Here is a 19,676-nt window from a genome sequence, read left to right on the forward strand (position 1 = left end):
TCCAATTGCTTATCTACAAAAGAAACCCTTAAAATCGGCCTCGAACCATTATCGGCCACATCAATCATATATAACTTTACACCTTCATCCGACTTTAATATAGCAGGAGGTACCTTATAATGTTCAGGAACTCTGCTTAAAACATACTTAACAACTATGTCACTAAAAAAGCAACTCAAATCACCTCTTCTAATTATTTCATCAATCAACTCATCAAAACTAACCTCTGTGCTCACAGCAATTGGTATAACTTCTTTGCTTTTCCGAATCCACTTCCAACAACTTCCTTCCTCCACCCACTCATTAAAATATTCAACACCCAAAACAACTTGTCCCATGTCTAATAATAGCCAAGTACCTATAATGTAAGAAAAAAAAAGTATTATCAACTGATGTATTAAGGGTTGAAAGATTTTAAAAAGCATCTGCAGAGTTGCTTGAGCGATCTGGTATATCGTTTACTGGATCGCTTAAGCTATATAAGCGATCCGGTATAAATAAGTCTGATTGCTTAAGCGATCTTATGCTATTTACCTGATCGCTTAAGCGATATGTTGCCATACACCAGACTTAAAGCAAATCGTTTAAGCGATCTTCTGCCATATATCTGATCGCTTAAGCGATCTACAAACTGTTGTATTATACTAGACATACCAGATCGCTTAAGCGATCCATCATATCCATAACATATTTTCAGTCATCTCCACCTGTAATCGGTGCTACCACCCCCAGCTACCCACAATGCAAGAAAATATTCAACAAATTTCACTCATTTCAACTTCCATTACATCAAACACAACCCAACAACCTAAACAACTAAATCAAAATCATAACCCAAACTCAATTCATCATTAAATCTTTGTAAATCGAAATATAAAATGGAAAAGGAAGATACACATACTTGGACGAAATGTCAGCAGGAGGAGGAGGATGAGGAGGATCTCTGGCGGAGAAGATGTTAATGGCAGAGGAAGAAGATAGTGTTAATGGCAAGAAGAAGAAGAAGATGTATAGGACATAGGAAGAAGAAGATGTACAAGAAGAAGAAGATGTAGACGAAGCTTAGAAGAAACAACAACCAGGGGAGGGATGCGTCAATGTGGCGGGAGGAAGAAGAAGAAGGTGTTTGGGTTTGTTTGCAAGAACTTCGGCTCTTTGAGGACATATTATAATTTTTAAAAGATTACACAATATTTCATTAATCCTAATTAACTCCTAATCATGTTTAATTAATTTTAATCAATAACAAAGCTATTTACTTAACACTTTCAAACTACATAGGCTCCGTTTGGTTGGTTTTTAGGAATACTATTATTAGTATTCCCAAAAAAGTTAAACAGTAAAATGCCCAAAAACTCACAATATTATTCAACCATTTTTAAACCCGTTAAATTTGTTAATTTAATTAAATACCCCTAAATTTCTTTTTTCGAAATTGCAAAAACAATCCTAAACCCACATTATACCAGATTCCGGCCACCACCGCTGGAAGTTGGCCAGAATCTGGTAGGATAGCACACTACCGACTGGATCTTGTCGGTAGTGCACCGATCTATGTTGGCCGTCGTTGACGTCTGGTTACGGCCAAAGATCTGGTCGTCAACGGCCAAATCTTTGGCCTTAGATTTGGCCTTTTCCGGCCAGATCCACAATGGATTTGGCCGGAAAAGGCCAAATCTAAGGCCAANAGGAAGAAGAAGAAGGTGTTTGAGTTTGTTTGTAAGAATTTCGGCTCTTTAAGAACATATTATAATTTTTAAAAGATTACACAATATTTCATTAATCCTAATTAACTTCTAATCATGTTTAATTAATTTTAATCAATAACAAAGCTATTTACTTAACACTTTCAAACTACATAGCCTTTTAATTAAATTTGAACTCCATATAGCTTTATAATTAATACCTCAAATTTTGGGTGGATACCGGACCGGCCACCCCTTCTATTGTTAATGTTGCTGATTTACCATAGGTAACGGTAACGTAACGGTATCCTTAAATAATTGATCCAAATAATTGACGCGTGGTTTGCTAATTGGTCCGTCAAAATCTCTAACCGACCTACCACTACACTCCTCGGATGACTCTGTCTCTCTTTCTGGCTTACACGAACAAGAAGAAAAAACATAAAATAAAATAAAAAAACAAAATAAAATAAAAAAAATCAGTCAGAGAAGAAGGAAAATCAGGGAATAAACCCTAGAAAATCCAAACCGCTCAGAATCGGATCCGTACACGAATCACACAAACAAACAATAATTAATTTCTCAAATGGTGAAGAAGAAAGTGCCGGATTGGCTCAACAGTTCTCTCTGGTCCACCGCTCCTCCTCCGCCGGACGACGATCGCCTCCACCGCTACTCCACTAAGCCAATCGCCACCACCACGGTGGAGCCGCCGCCTGTTCCCGTCGCCGCTCCTCCTGCTCCAGCTCCTGCACCTCCTCCTCCAGCTCCTGCCGTCGTTTCAACAGTTCAAGAAGAGCCACCGAAGCCGCAAGTTATAATACACAATAGCGATAGTAACAACAATAACCATAGAAATGATGATGAAATTGACAATTCTGCCCAGGCTCAGCTCTTGCCGGAGGTCTTTTTCTGAACTTCTGTTTATGTTACTTCTTTAGTTTAAGTGTTTGTATGATTATTCTACAGTGGTAAACTAGTGATACTGTTATATTATGAATAATTCATTGATAGAAATTGAATTGGACGGTATTGATACTGGTACATAGAGGAATGGTAGACATTTTCATGTTTGTGAATATGTGGATGTGTGAATTTTTCAGCTGTCGAAGAAAGTGATAAATATGAGGGAATTGCGGAGGATAGCTTCACAGGGCATACCTGATGGTGGGGGCATTCGGTCGACTGTCTGGAAGGTGTTATTGATTTCTTTAGTTTTACTAGAAATGAATGCTACTGGTCTTTTGTAGAGTATGTTACAGTTAAACATTCAATTTTTGGCTAATATGAATGACTGTGACAGCTCTTACTGGGTTATTTACCCCCAGATCGTGGGCTTTGGTCATCTGAATTAGCTAAGAAGAGGTCTCAGTACAGGCATTTCAAAGAGGAGCTTTTGATGAATCCTGTAAGCAGTATTTGTGATTAGTTTTTAGTATTTCATTGTGGAGTTTGTTTTGGTGGTTTCTGAATGTTTCTGTGGCTAGTCAGTCAGAAATTACGAGGAAGTTGGAGAAATCTGAGAATGATGACCCCAAAAGTGAAAGTAGTGGTATGCTCTCGAGATCAGAAATTACTCATGGAGAGCATCCTTTGAGCCTTGGAAAGACCAGCATCTGGAATCAGTTCTTTCAGGTATCAAATTCACTGTGCTTTGGATTTAGTTTTCAATTTTGTGCTTGAAACATCAACTTGGTTTTATGTTTAAGAAATTAGCTATTCTGTCTCTGATTTATAAGAGGTTTTGAACACACGCATAACTCATGTTCACTCATGTAAATCAAAATGATATTCTATTTTTTGACAAAATAAGTTATATGTTTTTATCTGTGCTTGCTTTTGATTTGAGGCCAAACATGTTTTTACTATATGCATCATGTGTCTGCCTTATCCAGTGCAAATCTTAGTGACTTTTGGTGTTACAAAGTAATAAAACGATACAAGCAGGTGTATGCCCTTCTAATGAAATATCTTATTCCAACTTTTGGCTTTATGTAGGACACGGAAATCATGGAACAGATTGATCGAGATGTGAAGCGCACTCATCCAGACTTGCATTTTTTCTCTGGAGACTCACCTTCTGCAAAATCCAATCAGGTGCTCACTTGTTTTGGGATCAAAATTTCATGCAAGTACAACCCAGCTTGCTGACTTATATGTGTCTCTCATTTTCAGGAGGCTTTGAAGAGTATATTAACTGTCTTTGCAAAGTTAAATCCTGGTATTAGATATGTCCAAGGGATGAATGAAATCTTGGCACCTCTGTTCTATGTATTCAGAAATGATCCTGATGAGGAATTTGCGGTATGTATATTTCATTTCCTTCTTACTTTTAATTGTAATATGAAACATGTTTCTTTTTGCCTTTTAATAATTCTTTCCCTTTTGGGTGGGTTAAATAATTATGTTTCTCTGGTTTCAAAGTTTTGAATTTAAGCTTAATCTGGTCTAGTGTTGGATTAAAACAACAAATAGAACAATTTAAGTGTCCAACCATATAATTGAATGCTTGAATTCTAGTGAGTGTTCTTTTCATCACCATTTTGATTGAGTTACATAGAAGACTTCTAATTTCTACTACTCACTTGTGTATATAAAACAAATCTGCTTTAACAAAGAACAATTTGTTTGATTATTGATCTACTGAAAAGTCATCCTCGAATCTTCTTTTCATGGTTATAATTATGAGATCCATTTTGGAGTTAGGTTCTTAGGTGCACTTGGGACATATGACACTATATCTGACTTCATACAATAGAAATTTGGATTACACATGGACAAGTGAGTGCTCTATGGACATTTTAACGTTGGAGTACACGTATGAGCCTGGTGTCCTTACCCATAAAACTTTGAGCATACAAACTGAAAAGGATTACACATGGACGAGTGCTCTATTGGCATTTTAACTTTGGAGGGCCACATTAACCTGGTGTCTTTACATGTAACACTTTGTAGTCTGTGCAACATAGACATAGCACGAGTCGTCTATTGAGTGGTGAATTATTGTATGATGTATGTTGCTGACAATCTAAAGTTATTGCAACCATGCAATCTAAAAGAGTATTTGGTAATATTGTGGACACATCACTCTAATCTTGGTACGATGTGGTTGTGGGCATGAGGTTGATAGTCAACTTACATGAACATGGGTTAATCTGCCCTCCACCTTCTCCCTCTTTCTTTCCCATGTGAGTGGTGTTAGGGGATGGGCACATTTTTACTCGATCCGACCCAACTCGACTTGGGTTGTGTCGGGTTGATGGGTGAATCAGGTTACAATCTGGTTGATATATGCCAACCTGATTATATTGGGTCAGGTTCGTGTTGCACAGGAAAAATCGGGTCAACTCTACCTAACCCAATATTTTAAAAAATTTGACTTTTTATGAAAATGACACATTTATTGGTTACTAGTAAATGCTTACCACACATTCTCCCACACTAGATTAGTACTATAAAAGCTTTCTTTCCACTTCTTTCTCATTTGGTTAAACCCTAGATCTACTTTTTCTTTTCATCACCCATCTTCTTTCTTTTCTCCGGTGGTGCTCTTCTCTTTTCCATTGCCACCACTTATCTTCTCCACCACTGCCACTACCACAACAACCCACAGGATATCTTGTTGATTGGAAGCCACTTCTCTTCTTTTTTCTCCTTTTTTTTTTTTCCTAGAAAAAGTCTTTACTTTAATATTTATTGGGATGAAATGAAATATTCTTTTTCCTTGAGAAATATGTGGTTGGGTATTTGAAATATATATTTCAAAAGATTTGAGATGGAAAGTGGTTACAATGAAGATTAGTTTACTTTTAGTTTCCATAATTTTAATACATTATATATAAATTTGATTGCTTTCTTTAGTTTGTACTAATATTTTTTTAAATTTAAATTCATTATAAAGTGTAAAACATAAATACAAACAACAATAGCATGTATATAAAAAATGCAACGTATTTATTTATCAAAATAGCAAAAAAGAGTATAATGGGCTTAAGCCGAACTGAACTGACACCCGGTTAACCAGACCCAAACCCAGGAGATTGGGTTTCATTCGGGTGTTAGTATCGAGTTGAGTTGGGTTCATTTTCATTGGACTTGATTTGTATCAGGTCGGATCAGGTTTGGTCAAACCCGACCCAAACCCAAAAGTGCCCACCCCTTAAGTGGTGTGTTATGTTTAGCAAGCCATGGGCTCATAAGAAACTATTCAATGCCAAATTAGGGATTCCTGGTCGCCTAAAGGAAGTAGATCCAACAAATACCCTTTTGTGTGTTAGCATTGAGGCAACCTCTTAGCAAAGATCAAGAGATGGTTACCTGCATGAACAGTTGTACAAACTTTTGAGTTTCTAAAACCATATGAAGCTTATGATAAGTGGGAAACGTGTATGAAACCAAAGTACTGGCCGTTAGTAGCAAGTAGCAACTATATCTAAGAGTAGATCAATTCTCAAAAGTGCACCTTAATCATTTTTGTGGCTGATTCGAATAGGATTCTTGGTCACCTGAAGGAAAGTTGATCCTACACATACCCTTTTGTGCGAAAACATTGAGGCAACCTCTTAGCAAAGATTAAGGGATGTTTACCCATTTGAACACTTGTACAATTAAGCCTATGATCAGTGGGAAATTTATATGAAACCAAAGTACTGGCAATTAGTAGCGATTGTATCTAAGAGTATCTATCTTTTGTTTAAAAGTGCATCCTCTTTATACAAAAAGCATCAATGAGATAGATGGAAAATACTTGCACTATATTGTTATGATGATAATGTGTTGTAGATAATTGCAAGAAATATAAAACAATATGGACTAAAACAAATAAAATGAATGATAATGAACTCAGATAAATTAGATGAAGAATAGAAGGGCTAAGATGCTTTTTTTATTTATGAGAATTTTGCACAATTCGATACATCAACATTGCAACGGAAATAGGTTTATATAGCCTACTTGCCACCCATCTTAACAAATGAAGTGTTGCCAAGATTTTGGCTACTTGAAGTGAATATCAATTGGCATTCCACCTAGTGACATGTTTTATTGGGTAATGACGTGTATAACACTAATCCTAATGGTGGAAAGACGTATTTATGGTGGAAAACCACTCAAGATTTTGCAAAACTTCGCTTTGGATTTCTATCATTTATAGAATTTGCATTTGACCTGACTTAAGAGAAATCCATTGGGACAAAAACCTAAGCAAAGAAATGCAATTATTTGATGAACTGTAGAAAGGTGTTGAACGTGCTTAATAATGTCTCCTTAAAACCTTGTCAGGAAAACTCAATGGACAAAACTCGTCAAGGGAAAAAGAGTATAGTGCACATACATCCAGTATTATAGTTTGCTCCAAAATTCACTCCACATGATCAGTGCTCCCTCATAATGGAAATATTGACTTCGTTGCTTACTAAACTGTTGCATATTGGTGCCATACACTAAGTAAGGTCAAATGCAATTTCTGTAACTGGGGGAAATACAAGGGGAAGTGTTATAAAACCTTGAGGTGGCTTTCCACCATAAATACATGTGTCTTCCTACAATTAGGATTGGTGTTATACACATGTCAATACCAAATGACACGTCACTAGATGGAATGTCAATTGATATTCACTTGCCAAGTGACCAAATTCTTGGTAACATTTCATTTGTTAAGATGTGTGACAAGTAGGCTATATAAACCCATCCCCCTTGCAATGTTGATGTGTTGAATCGTGAGAAATTCTAATGAGTAGAAAATAGAATCTTAGCCTTTTTATTCTTTATTAATTTAATCCGAGTTTATTATCTTTCATCTATTTAGGTTTAGTCATTATTTTATATTACTTGCAATTATCTACGTTATCATTGACAACAAGATCTTGTTGATCCTAACATATGTAAGTAGATCTAAGAAGTTTTGAGACCTTTGTACCTGCTTTATTTTTTGTAGTGTAGAATATACCTTCGTACAAAATAACATTGAGGCAATCTCCTAGCAAAGTTAATGAGTTTATATTCGTACGCCCTGTGAAGACCTTGGAGATCAAGTCCATGGTCACAAGGAAAACTTGTGTCAAACCAAGCTGGAAGTTTACTAGTAGAACTGTATAAGAGAATTGACTTTTGTATATAAAAAAAAAAAAAAAAAAAATTCTCTCCCTTTTATAAAAGAAATATAGAGAAAGAAAATCCATGTGTTGTGATTTTATGATAGGGGTAATGTTTGTTTTTAGAAGGGTTAGGTATGATAGAGGTGAGAAAGATAGAAGAAAAAGATTAGATTTTTATTTATTTATTTATTTTAATAGGGAGATGGTTTAGGGTGGGTTGTTCCTTTTATTTTTTTGGGATTGGACAATTATACCGTTTGACTGTAAATATTAACCGTTGACTCCCTTAAATGTGGATGCTATCTTCCTATTTCCCAAACCAAGGGTTTTTACTGCTAATTCATGAAACATCTGGGGGTCGACTGTTATTACCTCTTTTTATGATATTATGTGAAAAGAATGTTTTGGGACCTTTATACTCGCATTACTTTGATCCAATGCTAACCAATTCATATTCATAGTGTGTTATTTCAATAATGTTACTTTCTTATTGGTCCCTGAAACATTATAAGGTGGCTTATGGTTATTTCAATGATGTTACTTTCTTGCTGGTACACGAAAAATTATTAGTGGCTTGTGGTCATTGGAGATAATATGAATTTTCAGTATCAATTATTTGAGTATCCTCTGCCAAATTGTAATGTCTTATTTTTACATTGCTTTTTTGTTTTTTAAGAGTTCTTCTCCCAAGAGATTTAGCAGGAACTGGAAATTTGACACACATAATAGTTAAAAGAGCTAGTACTATTAAAGATACTAGTATATAGATATCTTAATTCTTTTCAAGCATTTATTTTGTGTCGTGGAATAATGCTGAACAACTTTCACAAATATTTTGGTGCAAGACAATAGATAATAGCAATGAGAATATTGTAGATCAAATTTTTTTGTCATGAATTTGTTATCAATAGTTCTCGTGCTATCATGATTTATCATGCTTTTGTTTTCATTTTGTTTGTCATTTAAAATAATCAAGTCATGCAGGCCTCAAATTTATTGTTTTCCTGAACTTATTATTAAGATTTATGATGCTGCCTTGATTTATGCATACTTTTAGTTTCATTTGTTTATCATTTTCCATATTTAAGTCATGCAGGCCTCTGCAGAAGCAGACACATTCTTTTGCTTTGTTGAGTTGTTGAGTGGATTTCGGGATCATTTTTGTCAGCAACTTGACAACAGTGTGGTTGGAATCAGATCCACAATCACAAAGTTGTCGCAGCTTCTAAAAGAACATGATGAAGAGCTTTGGCGTCACCTTGAGGTCACAACCAAAGTAAGACAATTTGAAAAATTAAGAATTTGTTGCATTTTAATATGAATGATCTTATGTTTTCTTAATCTTTTTTCTTGTTTAACATATTTACAGTATCTGTATAGATGTGTATCAAACTGACAATATGGTGGAGCACACTTGGAAATCATAATACCTTGTGGTTAGAAATATTATCCAATTTACATGACAAAGAACCATTCTGTTCACAGTTCATAGTCATGTACTTTATGTTAGAATTAGTTTTGGCTTGATTGGGCTTTACCGTGGTATCCAGAGTTCCAGACCTATCATGCTTGTACTTTACTCATAATGTTTTAGTTTCGAATTCATGAGGTCTCCCTAAGTGTATGCTTGCGGCATGGTTTATGAGTTGGATTTTACTAGTGATATGAGCTTGTCTCTGTTATTAGCTTTCAAATTTAAGCTTCATTCTGTTCTTATTTCATTATCCATTACTTAAATCTCTTTACTGTGACTAGATATCCTTAGAGGCCAAGGATAGTTAAAGAGAAGCAGGACGCTCTGATATGAGCTTTTATCATTTTCAAGACATTTCAGTGAATGTTTTGTTTTAGTCTATTAATTCTTTTCAGATGCCTCACTGATGTATTAAAATTTGACAGGTCAACCCCCAATTTTATGCATTTAGGTGGATTACTCTCCTCTTGACTCAGGAGTTCAATTTCGCAGACAGCCTTCACATTTGGGACACACTTCTGAGCGACCCTGAAGGCCCACTGGTAGGATTAAATTTCTTTTGTTTGTATTCTTATGTTAAGTTTGTTCATTTTAAGATGATAGAAAGATTCTGTATCCTTGAGTGCCAAAAAATAGCCTCTGGAACTAGTAATAGTACCCCTGAGAGTGCGAATGTCCCATAGGAGCTTAAAGACAAACCATAATCATATATTTTATTTCTATGGCTACATTGGTGTGAAGCCTTGTGATAATTTTAACTACGTTGCATGTTTGAAAACAACATCCTTACTAAGATAATTGTATAATAGATGATGTGATCAGATTTGTATGCAAACATTTAATTAAGTGTCCTAGAAAAATAAATTTTGATAGTTTTGGATTATTGGGTGGATATGCGTAGCCTGTCTATGTTCTCTGAAATTACTTCAGACACGGCTGAGATTCCTAGAACTACTTATAGATTTGCTTTCTCTTGAATGTTAAATGCTGCTGTTGATTTCGAATTCAGTTTTGAAATTCTCTGGATCCAATTACTCCAACTCCTTTCGGGTTAATCACCTACTCTCTCTCTCTCTCTCTCTCTCTCTCTCTCTCTCTCTCTCTCTAAACTGAAGCAGCAGTGTGGGCTTCCCTTATTTACTTTACTTCAACAAAGAAAATTTTACTGTCTAATGCTGCCCTGGGGTTAGGTTTCTTATTTTGACTGTATGATATCATGGAGCATCATTATGTGCGGTTGCTAGAGGATGTGGTTTCTTAATTCTCAGCTTAAGAATAACTCAAAATCTAACAAAGTTCCAACATTCATACTGCAGGAGACTCTGCTCCGGATATCCTGCGCAATGCTAATTCTCATAAGAAGGCGATTGCTTGCAGGGGATTTTACTTCAAATCTGAAGCTACTCCAGAATTATCCACCAACAAACATAAGCCATCTACTCTATGTTGCAAACAAGTTGCGGACTCGTTCCACAGTCTAATTTTGTTAGAACTCCTTCCCTTGTTCCATTTTGCAATTTTCCCTTCTTTGCATATTTTTGTTATTACGCATTTAATGTTTGTAAATTACTGGATGTAAATGTTGTTGAAAGTTATCGGCTAACATGCAGGGATAATTGTCTTTGTTTTATCTTACATTCATTAATTGTTTCCTTGTTGGAACTGACATTTGTTTTAAATTCAAGATTGGTGGGAATTTGGTTTACCTTGTGAAAATTTTCAAATGTTATATACTGTAATTATATTATGTTTGATATAAGTTAATCTATTTAGCGCACTTCCTTTTTGGTGTGAAGTCAAATTCTCAAGTGATATTGTAGCCGAAACCTAAAATCAGTTCATACTCCAAATTGGTTTGGTCAATTATGTATAAAGTTCATGCTCCAAATGTGTTAGGTTAATTATGAATATACATAAGTAAAAATCACCAAACAAGACTTAAATGTCACATTCAGGAATTGCAAACTATTTAAAAGACTAGCTTATATTATATGTTGTTTATTTATCCACCTTTATAAATCCAAAATCTAACTTACGTCCAAAAGGCGTGGCATTGCAATAGTAAGCAGAATTAAATTGAATTTCAAGAGATATAGAGAATAGAGAGTAACAATCATGATAGGAAGCAATTTTTGCACGTTCAAAGGTTGAAGCATGGAAAAATTGCAAGTCAATTTGTGATTACCCTACGAGTTCCCAAACAAGTGTCATCCTCGTAATTTTTTCAACAAATTTGTTCAATTAAATCAAAATTCTTGTACAACATATTTTGCTTCGTGCGTGTATTTACATGTCCCCACTAGACCTGGCCAAGGACCGATCCTAATTGGGTTTAGGTCTGGGCTTAAGATTGGTCCCAACAAGATGGGACTAGTCACTCATGGGCCTGGGATCGGTCTCAGGGCCATGAGAAATTTCAGGGCCTAGACCAGTCTTGGGCTCATTGGACCGATCCCATAGGCTTGAAAATTTTTTTCCACCCCCCAACTTTTTTTTTATATTTGGGGTTAAAATAAATTATGTAGGGGAGTTTATATAATTTTTAGGGGCCTGGAAAATTTTTACACCCCTATATTAGTAAATTTTGTTAAATATCAATTTAACCCTCAATATTTTTGTCAATTTTAAAATTACAAGAGGTTTTTAGATATTTTTCAAATGACTTTTTTAAAAAATGCAAAGGGGTTTGGACCCAAGCATTGTTTTAAATACCGGACCGGAGAGGAACCCGCTTTACTGGTCGGGTCACAGTTCAACCAGTCCAACCGGTTGGACTGATGATGTCATCACACTTAACTGAATTGTCATTTGAAGAGTACATGTATTTTCTTTTGTGTTAATTAATTTACAAGGATTTCAATTTTAAGTCCCAAAGCCCTTAGAGTTCGAATCATGTTGGCTGTAAATACAGAATATTAATCAAAAATAAAATTAGACAATTTTAAACTTAACTGAATTGTCATTCAGGCAAAAATATTTGTCAACTCATCAATTTCCAAGAAGTTGATTTTCTTTTCGTTTATAATAGCAATTAGATATAATATTTCAACAAAACTTAACTGGACAGTGGACATATAAGATACTGATCAACATTAGATAAGAGAATTCAACTTTTATTGTAATTTCGTTTGAATAAAACATTAAAACTATCTGTCAACCCATCAATTTAGAGTAGGAAATTGATTTTCTTTTGGTTTATAAAGCTGAACTATCTGTCAACCTATCAATTTAGAGAATGATAAGCCACTCAGTAAAAATTTCTTGAATCATCGGAATCAAGTCAAGTTGTATTCTTGCTATGTCATCATGCAACATACTGTCCTCATAACTCATAAGTCCTTATTCGGTTATTCCATCCACAAACATACAATAGAAGTAAAACATAAACATTTAGATTCAAGTAAGACGTGTTTATAACCTGGAAATACAAATACATAATCTGGAAATACATGCACATACAATAAGTACTTAGCAACAAACATACCACAAAATCAATTGATAGTTGTACATAAAATAACTCAGTAAAGTTTGCAACGAAATCATTATTGAAGCTGGATCGAGGAATGGCGTGTTTATAACCTGGATCGAAGAACGGAGTTGTCGTCAATAAATGGAGCTGTCGCCGTCGATTTCCAGCGAAGAACGAAGCTTTCGTCGTCGATTTCTGGCGAGGGAGGAAGACGTCGTCGATTTCTGACAAGGGAGGAAGACGTTGTCGTCAATTTTAGAGAATTCAGTTGCGATTTCAGACTTCGATGAGTGGAGTTGATTGCAATTTGAGTGGAATTTCAGTTCAGAGAGAAATTTTCGTAGAGAACAGAGAAGAAACTAAGAAATTTTCGCAGAGAAGAGAAGAAGCTCAGAAATTTTTAAAGAGAATTAGAGAAACCGAGACTGAGAAGAAGATGAGAAACAGAGAGGGCTGTGATGCGATTGCGTATTAGGGATTTTAAAATTTCGACCGGTTTTCGAACCGACGGTTCGTTGATTTTATCTGGTTTTCAAGCGGTTTAATGCATTATAGCAGTTTTGGGGTTGACTCGAACCGGACAAGTGACCGGTTCCTAGTCTAGCTAGTTGGACCGACAGGTCCGATCCGGCTTTTAAAACAATGGTCCCAAGCCCAGACCTTGGAGGGCCCAATCTAGGGACCGATCCCTCCTCCATGGGCCTGGTCCGAGTTTGGGACTAGTCCTCGTAGGACCGATCCTTGTGAGGACCAGTCCTAGGACCAGTTTTTTGGACCGGTTTTTTGGAACTGGTCCCAAATGCCCAAGTCTAGTCCCCACGTATATCCTTCCTCATAAACCCTTTGAGGAATTGTACATTATGACATTCTGGCTTCTCATTTTCATCGTTATTCATGCCCCATTTTGCTCCCTCTTAAAAATAAAATTCTCATCACGCAATTTGTTTCAACCGGAACTTCCTAGACCAAATACATCTTAGCGACAATTAAAACTAAATACTGAGTCAAATATTTTTCTCTAGCTGTAACAATATATAGTTCAATAAATTGACAGTTCGATGTTATCAAAAACTCTACTTTGATAACATTATCAATCTGGACTTTTACATCTCACCGTATACTATGATCCGTATTTTGGTCAGCCAAGACAGCAATTGTCTTAGTAAGAGCACAATCAGTCAGTATATAGTTCTCTTCCGAAAAAGTTAAAAAAAAAAAAAAAAACAGAAAAAGAAAAAGAAAAAGAAATGAAGTAAATTCTAAGCAATAAAGCATTAATTCACAGGCAAATTTTTTATACATGCACAAATTATAATGTATTCTGGACCGCGTATTAGTGTAGAAGATTGCCTTATTTGTCTAACTGATGCCATTGATCCAGTCCCCGGATAATATGAGTCTGCAGAGCACAAATAATTTTCACTCATTCATCCATTAAGATCAACAAAAACATTAGAAAAATTGTAGATATCAGAGTTTACAATGAATGGCGCAAATTTTAAGTGAAAAAGAAAAAATTGAATTAAAATATGAACCCAAATAAATTATATCTCTCTAGCAATATAAAAAGATTCTTTCATCAAAGAGAAATAACCAACTCAAACCAACAATTTAAAGCAAAATCGTATAGCTGATATAATTCTTTGAATGATCACTAGCTCCAAAGGAACCAGAGGCATCCTATAAGACCTCAATACGATGGGTAAATGTTAAAGTGCAATAATAAGAATCAAAACAGTCCAAACATATTTCGATTGAAGCACCAATAAAATACGTGACAAACATTATCAAGGTCAGGAAATTGAAAAACCTGCTCTTTTACTAGAAGGAATAAATTGTCAAAGAAGAATGAGAACAAAGCATGAATTTTGAGGTTTGTCATTCGAAAGAAGATGATGAAAATAATTAATGAGAGAGAAACATAGAGTGCCAACTGAGAAATGAATTATCTAACTGCAGGGCAATAAAAGCGTTGGATAAAATGAAGAAATCTAAAAGGATTACGTATGCTTAAATTGTAAAACATGATCCCAGTCAAGGGAAGGCTAATATCCACAGAATCCAAACGATGCAACAAACATGGTGTATAGTTAGAGAAGAAATGGCCAGCCATTTTGAGCCATTAAATCATTATCTCAACAAACACAAATATTCCATCTCATTTATACAGTCACCTAAAGAGTCTGTCTATCACTATGAATTATTTAGTAGTTCTCAACTTGAAGATATTTCAAACAATCCATTAAATAAGTTTCATTTCCTTTTCTCAATTTTTCCACGCTTTGGATGAAGAAATTCTGACCTTCACTCAAACACTATTTGACTCAATGTCTTGTGGTCCATCCAAATTTTCTATACGGCTATTATTCCTGAGGTAGTTAAGTTATCAAGTTTCATCTTCAACTTTCTTTACAATTTCAGAATCATATTCAATTTACTGGTCACAACAATTTTTTTAATTTATTATTTTTTTGGATAAGACATTGTCCAGCTATATTAAAGAAAAAATCATAGGTACAACAATGAACTAGATATCTACAAAGAGAGCACCATATCAGAGAACAGGTAGCAAATCTATACAAGTAAAATGACAAAAATGCTGTCAAAGATAATTTTTCCATCCCTGTGGAAAGGAAACCAAACCATACAAAATTAACCCAAAGCCCCTACCCAATTTAGATGTATAAAGAAAAAAGAAGAGCACTTGCCAATTAGCTAAACCAATTTACTGCTATAGCAAATTAAAATCTCAGATATGAAACTTACCTTGAAGATCAATTAAAACCATTCCTTTCTCCATTTTCATGGGTCAGGCTCATTACCCATTTGCAAACCAACTTCTAAGAGCATACGAAAATTCTTATCTTTATGCAACAGATGTTGTCAGGTTTGATTGCAAGTCACTTGTCAGTTCACTCTCCAACTGGCTACTTAAAATATCCAGCACGTTATTTGGAGGGCATTGGTCAGCAGGGTTCTGTGCTGACATTTGACAGAAACATTCAGGCCAGGAATTTGTATAAAAAGATTCTGGAGGGACACGCTTGTGAGGTCCACCAAAGTTGGTTTTCAGCATGACACGCCTAACAGCTTCTTCAAAGCCAGAAGTCCTCCCATTCTCCCGATCAATGAAAATTGGAGCAAGACCTTTCCTGTCAGGTCTGAGTGTAGTCCGGAAGCCATAATAGAGGCGATGACCCAGAAGATTGTTGGCAAAGTTACTAGGTCCATCATATGTTGGCATGAAAATGTCAGAGAGCAGACAAACCATGTAATCTACAGCGGACCCTATCAATCCCTGGGTGTTAGCAGCTAGCTCCTCTGAGGAATCCACAGAACTGTGATTCTCAAGGTGAGGGAACAGCGATCTGAATGGTTTCATGAATCGCTCCCCACCAAATAGTTCACCAGCCGCTAGGTATATCCTGGTAGAATTATCAAACCCCATAGCACGTAGGATAAGGCCAACCTGCAAAGTGAAGAAAGTTAAGAGCCAAAAAGAAAAGTTACATATTGCATGATTTGTTAATATTGAAAAATAAAATATGCATAAGACTGACAAAGAAGCAGTCACCCTGGAGTTGACAATCTTTTATAACCTTAATGAACTCAATTACTCATAGTTAACTACAAATATAAAAAATAATAATAACCAACACATAAGCGGCAATGGAAAACAAGAAAAAAATCACCTCTTCTGGAGTTAATGGGCATTTTCCTATGGCCCTTCTTTCTTTGTAAACAAGTCTTTTTTCAGCAAAATTTTCTTTTCGATACTTCTTCAATACTTCCTGCTCTTTCGGGGAAAATATATCAAAGCACCTGTAAATCATCCATATCATGTACATCAATCTCTCTTTGTGTAACCTTGATGTATTATTTTTTGTAAACATAGCTTGATCCTTCATAGATAAAAGATAGAATAGTCCCTATAATCCCATAAATATTTATAAGTGTTAATCACTGAACAACAATTGAGTAATTATTCATCCACCCCCAAAAACGAACCCCTCATATTTTGCCAAGGAACAGGAGAAACTTAAAGGATCTAATTTATATGACTTTTACAATCATTCCTTCTTATAAAAGGACTGAATCTTTTTATGATTCTTATATTAGCAATTTAACAATTTATTTGTGTTAACACAGACACATTGCCATATGTTGCCTGGTTTTTGAAATTTGTGATGTTCAAGTGTCTGAGTCATGCAGCTTCTGTCCTCCAGTCCTTACCTGTGTTTCAGAGTTGTAAACTACAAGAGCAATTACATCAATATATCTTAAATGTCTAATCCTCAAGTGTTGCCTCTGCTGTTGCAAATACTAGTTGAAAGAATAAGATTATGAAATAAAAACGTACCCAGCAAACGCTAGCATATCCATCTCAAAACGAAGATGTATCGATATGAAATGACCTTGAGCACGAAGTTTATCGACTATTGACTCGCTCAACTTCATAATATGTGGCTTGAACCTTAAAGCGTGATAGTTAACTCTGCACCTCAGTCGCTGATACTCAGGGTTGTCAATTTCTTCAGCTAAACGATGGGAAAAGGGAGTCAAATAAATAGCACCATGTTCCTTCATCTTTTTTAGAGCTTCTGTTGTATACCAACTGATAGGAGCATCTCTAGGTGGCCGAAGCTGAGTCCACAAGTAAAAAGATAAATAAAAAAGTTCAAAGTTCAAAATATTTCCAGGATAAAAAATAACTAGCAGATTTAACATCATGGATGCAATAATAACTTACAGCAATAATCTACCTGATAAGCTTTTATTTTCTTCTTTTTCCCATTTTTGTGAATTTCTGGTATGCTTTCCACAATTCGTACATCAAACCTCAGAGTGTGAATAAAATGCTCAACATCATAGATACCCTGGAAACCGCTGTAGATAACAAAATAGTGTGACTACAGAATTATCCCATGAGATCAACTATAAAATAATATATCAGAAGTAAAATCATCTTCAAAGAGCATCTCACAAATAGTTGAAAAAAGGTATGCTCAGGGAAAATGTATCTTCTGTGATCCTTTGTAAAGCATGTGAACGATTAATACTCTTTTGATGGAAGGCCAGTATCATAACAAACAAGTGCATAGTAAAGAAACAAACTGCAGCTCATTGCTAGTTCAAGTTTTAAGATAACAAATAGCAAAGGCATACACCTTAAGTGCTTTAACTGATAAGAAGAATAAGTACAAAAAATGTTACCCACAATTAAAAAAAAAAAAAAATTACTGATATGATTGCCATGGATTACAAAAGGAGGATATGATGCTATTAACTTAAATGATCCCTATATTAAGTTTTAAAGTTGCATTTTGAACATAAAAGGTGCAATATGATGCTCTGTAAAACTATTGGAAACTGTATATCACAATTCAATATATTTTATTTTCTGTGTAACATGTTTGATTCAAGGCTTGAAACCTATATTAAACAGAAACAGCACTTATAATCAACAGTAATTATGCAGAAGAAGCTTTTAAAACTTTCCAAAGCATCATTTGGAAGAATCAAGGTCACAACTTATAACCATAAGCCAGTCCTTGAATAATGAGCAGATCTCAGAAAAGTATTCATGTTTAAGCCTCTTGACCAAGATCAAGTGCAGTATTCTCATACAATTTCATAATAGGATGACACGCTTACATATATAATATGACCATATCTTATCACAACTATATATACAAGCCAGTCCTTAAACATTGAGGTGCACATCTCACAAATGACGTGAAACATAAGTTTCATGCTTGAGCCTCTTCACCAAGATTAAGTGCAATATTCTCACACAATTTATAATAGGATGAGAATTTACATTTACATATATGAAATGAGCATATCTCATCATAACTATATGTACAAGGATCATAAAAGAACAAGATTCACTAAAGTTGAGCTCTAATGGCTTTCAAGCAATACGTTATGCATCTAAGCCAAAAAATATAATGTTCAGATCACAAACAATATTTTAATTAAATAAATATGTAACATAATTGCAAAGCAGGAGATCTCTATTAAGAAACTGAAAACCTATGATGTAAACCAGTAAGATATTTAACACCACCAGAAAAATAAATGAGAGAACAGGCCAAGAACATGATACCTGTCATCATGCCAAAACGAGTTAGCGTCCAACTCAGGCAGCACAAGTGTAGCGTTCATGATTCGGGCAGCAAGAACCGCATTACAGATCTACAACATTCATAAGAATATATGTTAATTACAAAAAATTAACTCCATCAATATATAAGGAAAAAGAAATCCATCAAACTATTGGAATGATATCTTAGTGATGATAAATTCATTTAGATCACTTGGTATTTTTTTAGGAATGTACTATAGTTACATTGACAACCATTAATCTCTCTCTTTCTTGATAAGGAAATGTTTATCTCTATTTCACAATCATAATCCATGATATACTTTATGAAATAATAGATACAAACCGCACTACGTTGTTGATTTAGACCACCATTACAGCGAACACGCAGATAGCCATTGGTCTCTTTGGGAGAAGCTACACAATGTAAAAGGGCATAAGACAAAAATTGAAAATCCAAAATCTCTAAAATCTATAGATCAAAGTAGACATATTTTCTTCTTGAGAAACAGAAAAACACCTACGGGGCCAGTCAGATCTTGGAGCAGAGGACGGCCTCCAACCGCCAGAATTAGCACTTTCCCAAAGTTCTTCTACATTGATCTGCTTAAACATGGCAAATAAAATTATGAACATAAGCTGGAACAGTCAATAATGATAAGCAACCACTAAAAAATGAAAAGTTTTTCACAAATATCCAACTTCCTCTGACTATACTATTATCCATATTTCAAGAAATATAATAGATAATAATTCATAACTCAATCAAATATTGAAGCCAAAGGAAAATCTGGTGGAGGCCCGCAGCGATATTGAAGTGCAAATTGTTCGTTTGACTTGGGCATAG

The 19,676-nt window shown here is 35.1% G+C and overlaps 2 protein-coding genes across 2 annotated transcripts; one reads left to right on the plus strand and one right to left on the minus strand.

Moving 5' to 3' along the window:
• The first annotated feature begins 2,088 nt into the window (after window positions 1-2,088).
• LOC116115512 (TBC1 domain family member 13-like) lies at window positions 2,089-10,982 on the plus strand. Its single transcript, XM_031401661.1, has 9 exons — window positions 2,089-2,589; window positions 2,789-2,881; window positions 2,989-3,093; window positions 3,177-3,320; window positions 3,684-3,782; window positions 3,861-3,989; window positions 8,877-9,056; window positions 9,680-9,796; window positions 10,571-10,982. The coding sequence occupies exons 1-9, from the start codon at window positions 2,272-2,274 to the stop codon at window positions 10,733-10,735; spliced, it is 1,350 nt and encodes a 449-aa protein (XP_031257521.1). The 5' UTR covers window positions 2,089-2,271; the 3' UTR covers window positions 10,736-10,982.
• Window positions 10,983-14,057: 3,075 nt separating this feature from the next.
• Window positions 14,058-18,973, minus strand: LOC116115500 (O-fucosyltransferase 1-like). Its single transcript, XM_031401649.1, has 6 exons — window positions 18,833-18,973; window positions 17,487-17,610; window positions 17,084-17,367; window positions 16,416-16,545; window positions 15,490-16,192; window positions 14,058-14,122 (listed from the first exon to the last, which is right to left on the minus strand). The coding sequence occupies exons 1-5, from the start codon at window positions 18,889-18,891 to the stop codon at window positions 15,590-15,592; spliced, it is 1,200 nt and encodes a 399-aa protein (XP_031257509.1). The 5' UTR covers window positions 18,892-18,973; the 3' UTR covers window positions 14,058-14,122; window positions 15,490-15,589.
• Window positions 18,974-19,676: the final 703 nt, after the last annotated feature.

The sequence above is a fragment of the Pistacia vera genome, unplaced genomic scaffold (genome assembly GCF_008641045.1).
Source record: "Pistacia vera cultivar Batoury unplaced genomic scaffold, PisVer_v2 Contig744, whole genome shotgun sequence".
NCBI lineage: Eukaryota > Viridiplantae > Streptophyta > Magnoliopsida > Sapindales > Anacardiaceae > Pistacia > Pistacia vera.

Excerpts from the sequence above, each read along its gene's own strand:
- LOC116115512 (XM_031401661.1), top strand. The coding sequence starts at position 2,272 with ATGGTGAAGAAGAAAGTGCCGGATTGGCTCAACAGTTCTCTCTGGTCC. Across the intron at positions 3,783-3,860 it reads CTTCTGCAAAATCCAATCAG|GAGGCTTTGAAGAGTATATT; the intron begins GTGCTCACTTGT and ends TCTCATTTTCAG. Across the intron at positions 9,057-9,679 it reads ACCTTGAGGTCACAACCAAA|GTCAACCCCCAATTTTATGC; the intron begins GTAAGACAATTT and ends AAAATTTGACAG.
- LOC116115500 (XM_031401649.1), bottom strand. The coding sequence starts at position 18,891 with ATGAACGCTACACTTGTGCTGCCTGAGTTGGACGCTAACTCGTTTTGG. Across the intron at positions 17,611-18,832 it reads TCGTTTTGGCATGATGACAG|CGGTTTCCAGGGTATCTATG; the intron begins GTATCATGTTCT and ends TGTTATCTACAG. Across the intron at positions 17,368-17,486 it reads AGAAAATAAAAGCTTATCAG|CTTCGGCCACCTAGAGATGC; the intron begins GTAGATTATTGC and ends TTGTGGACTCAG.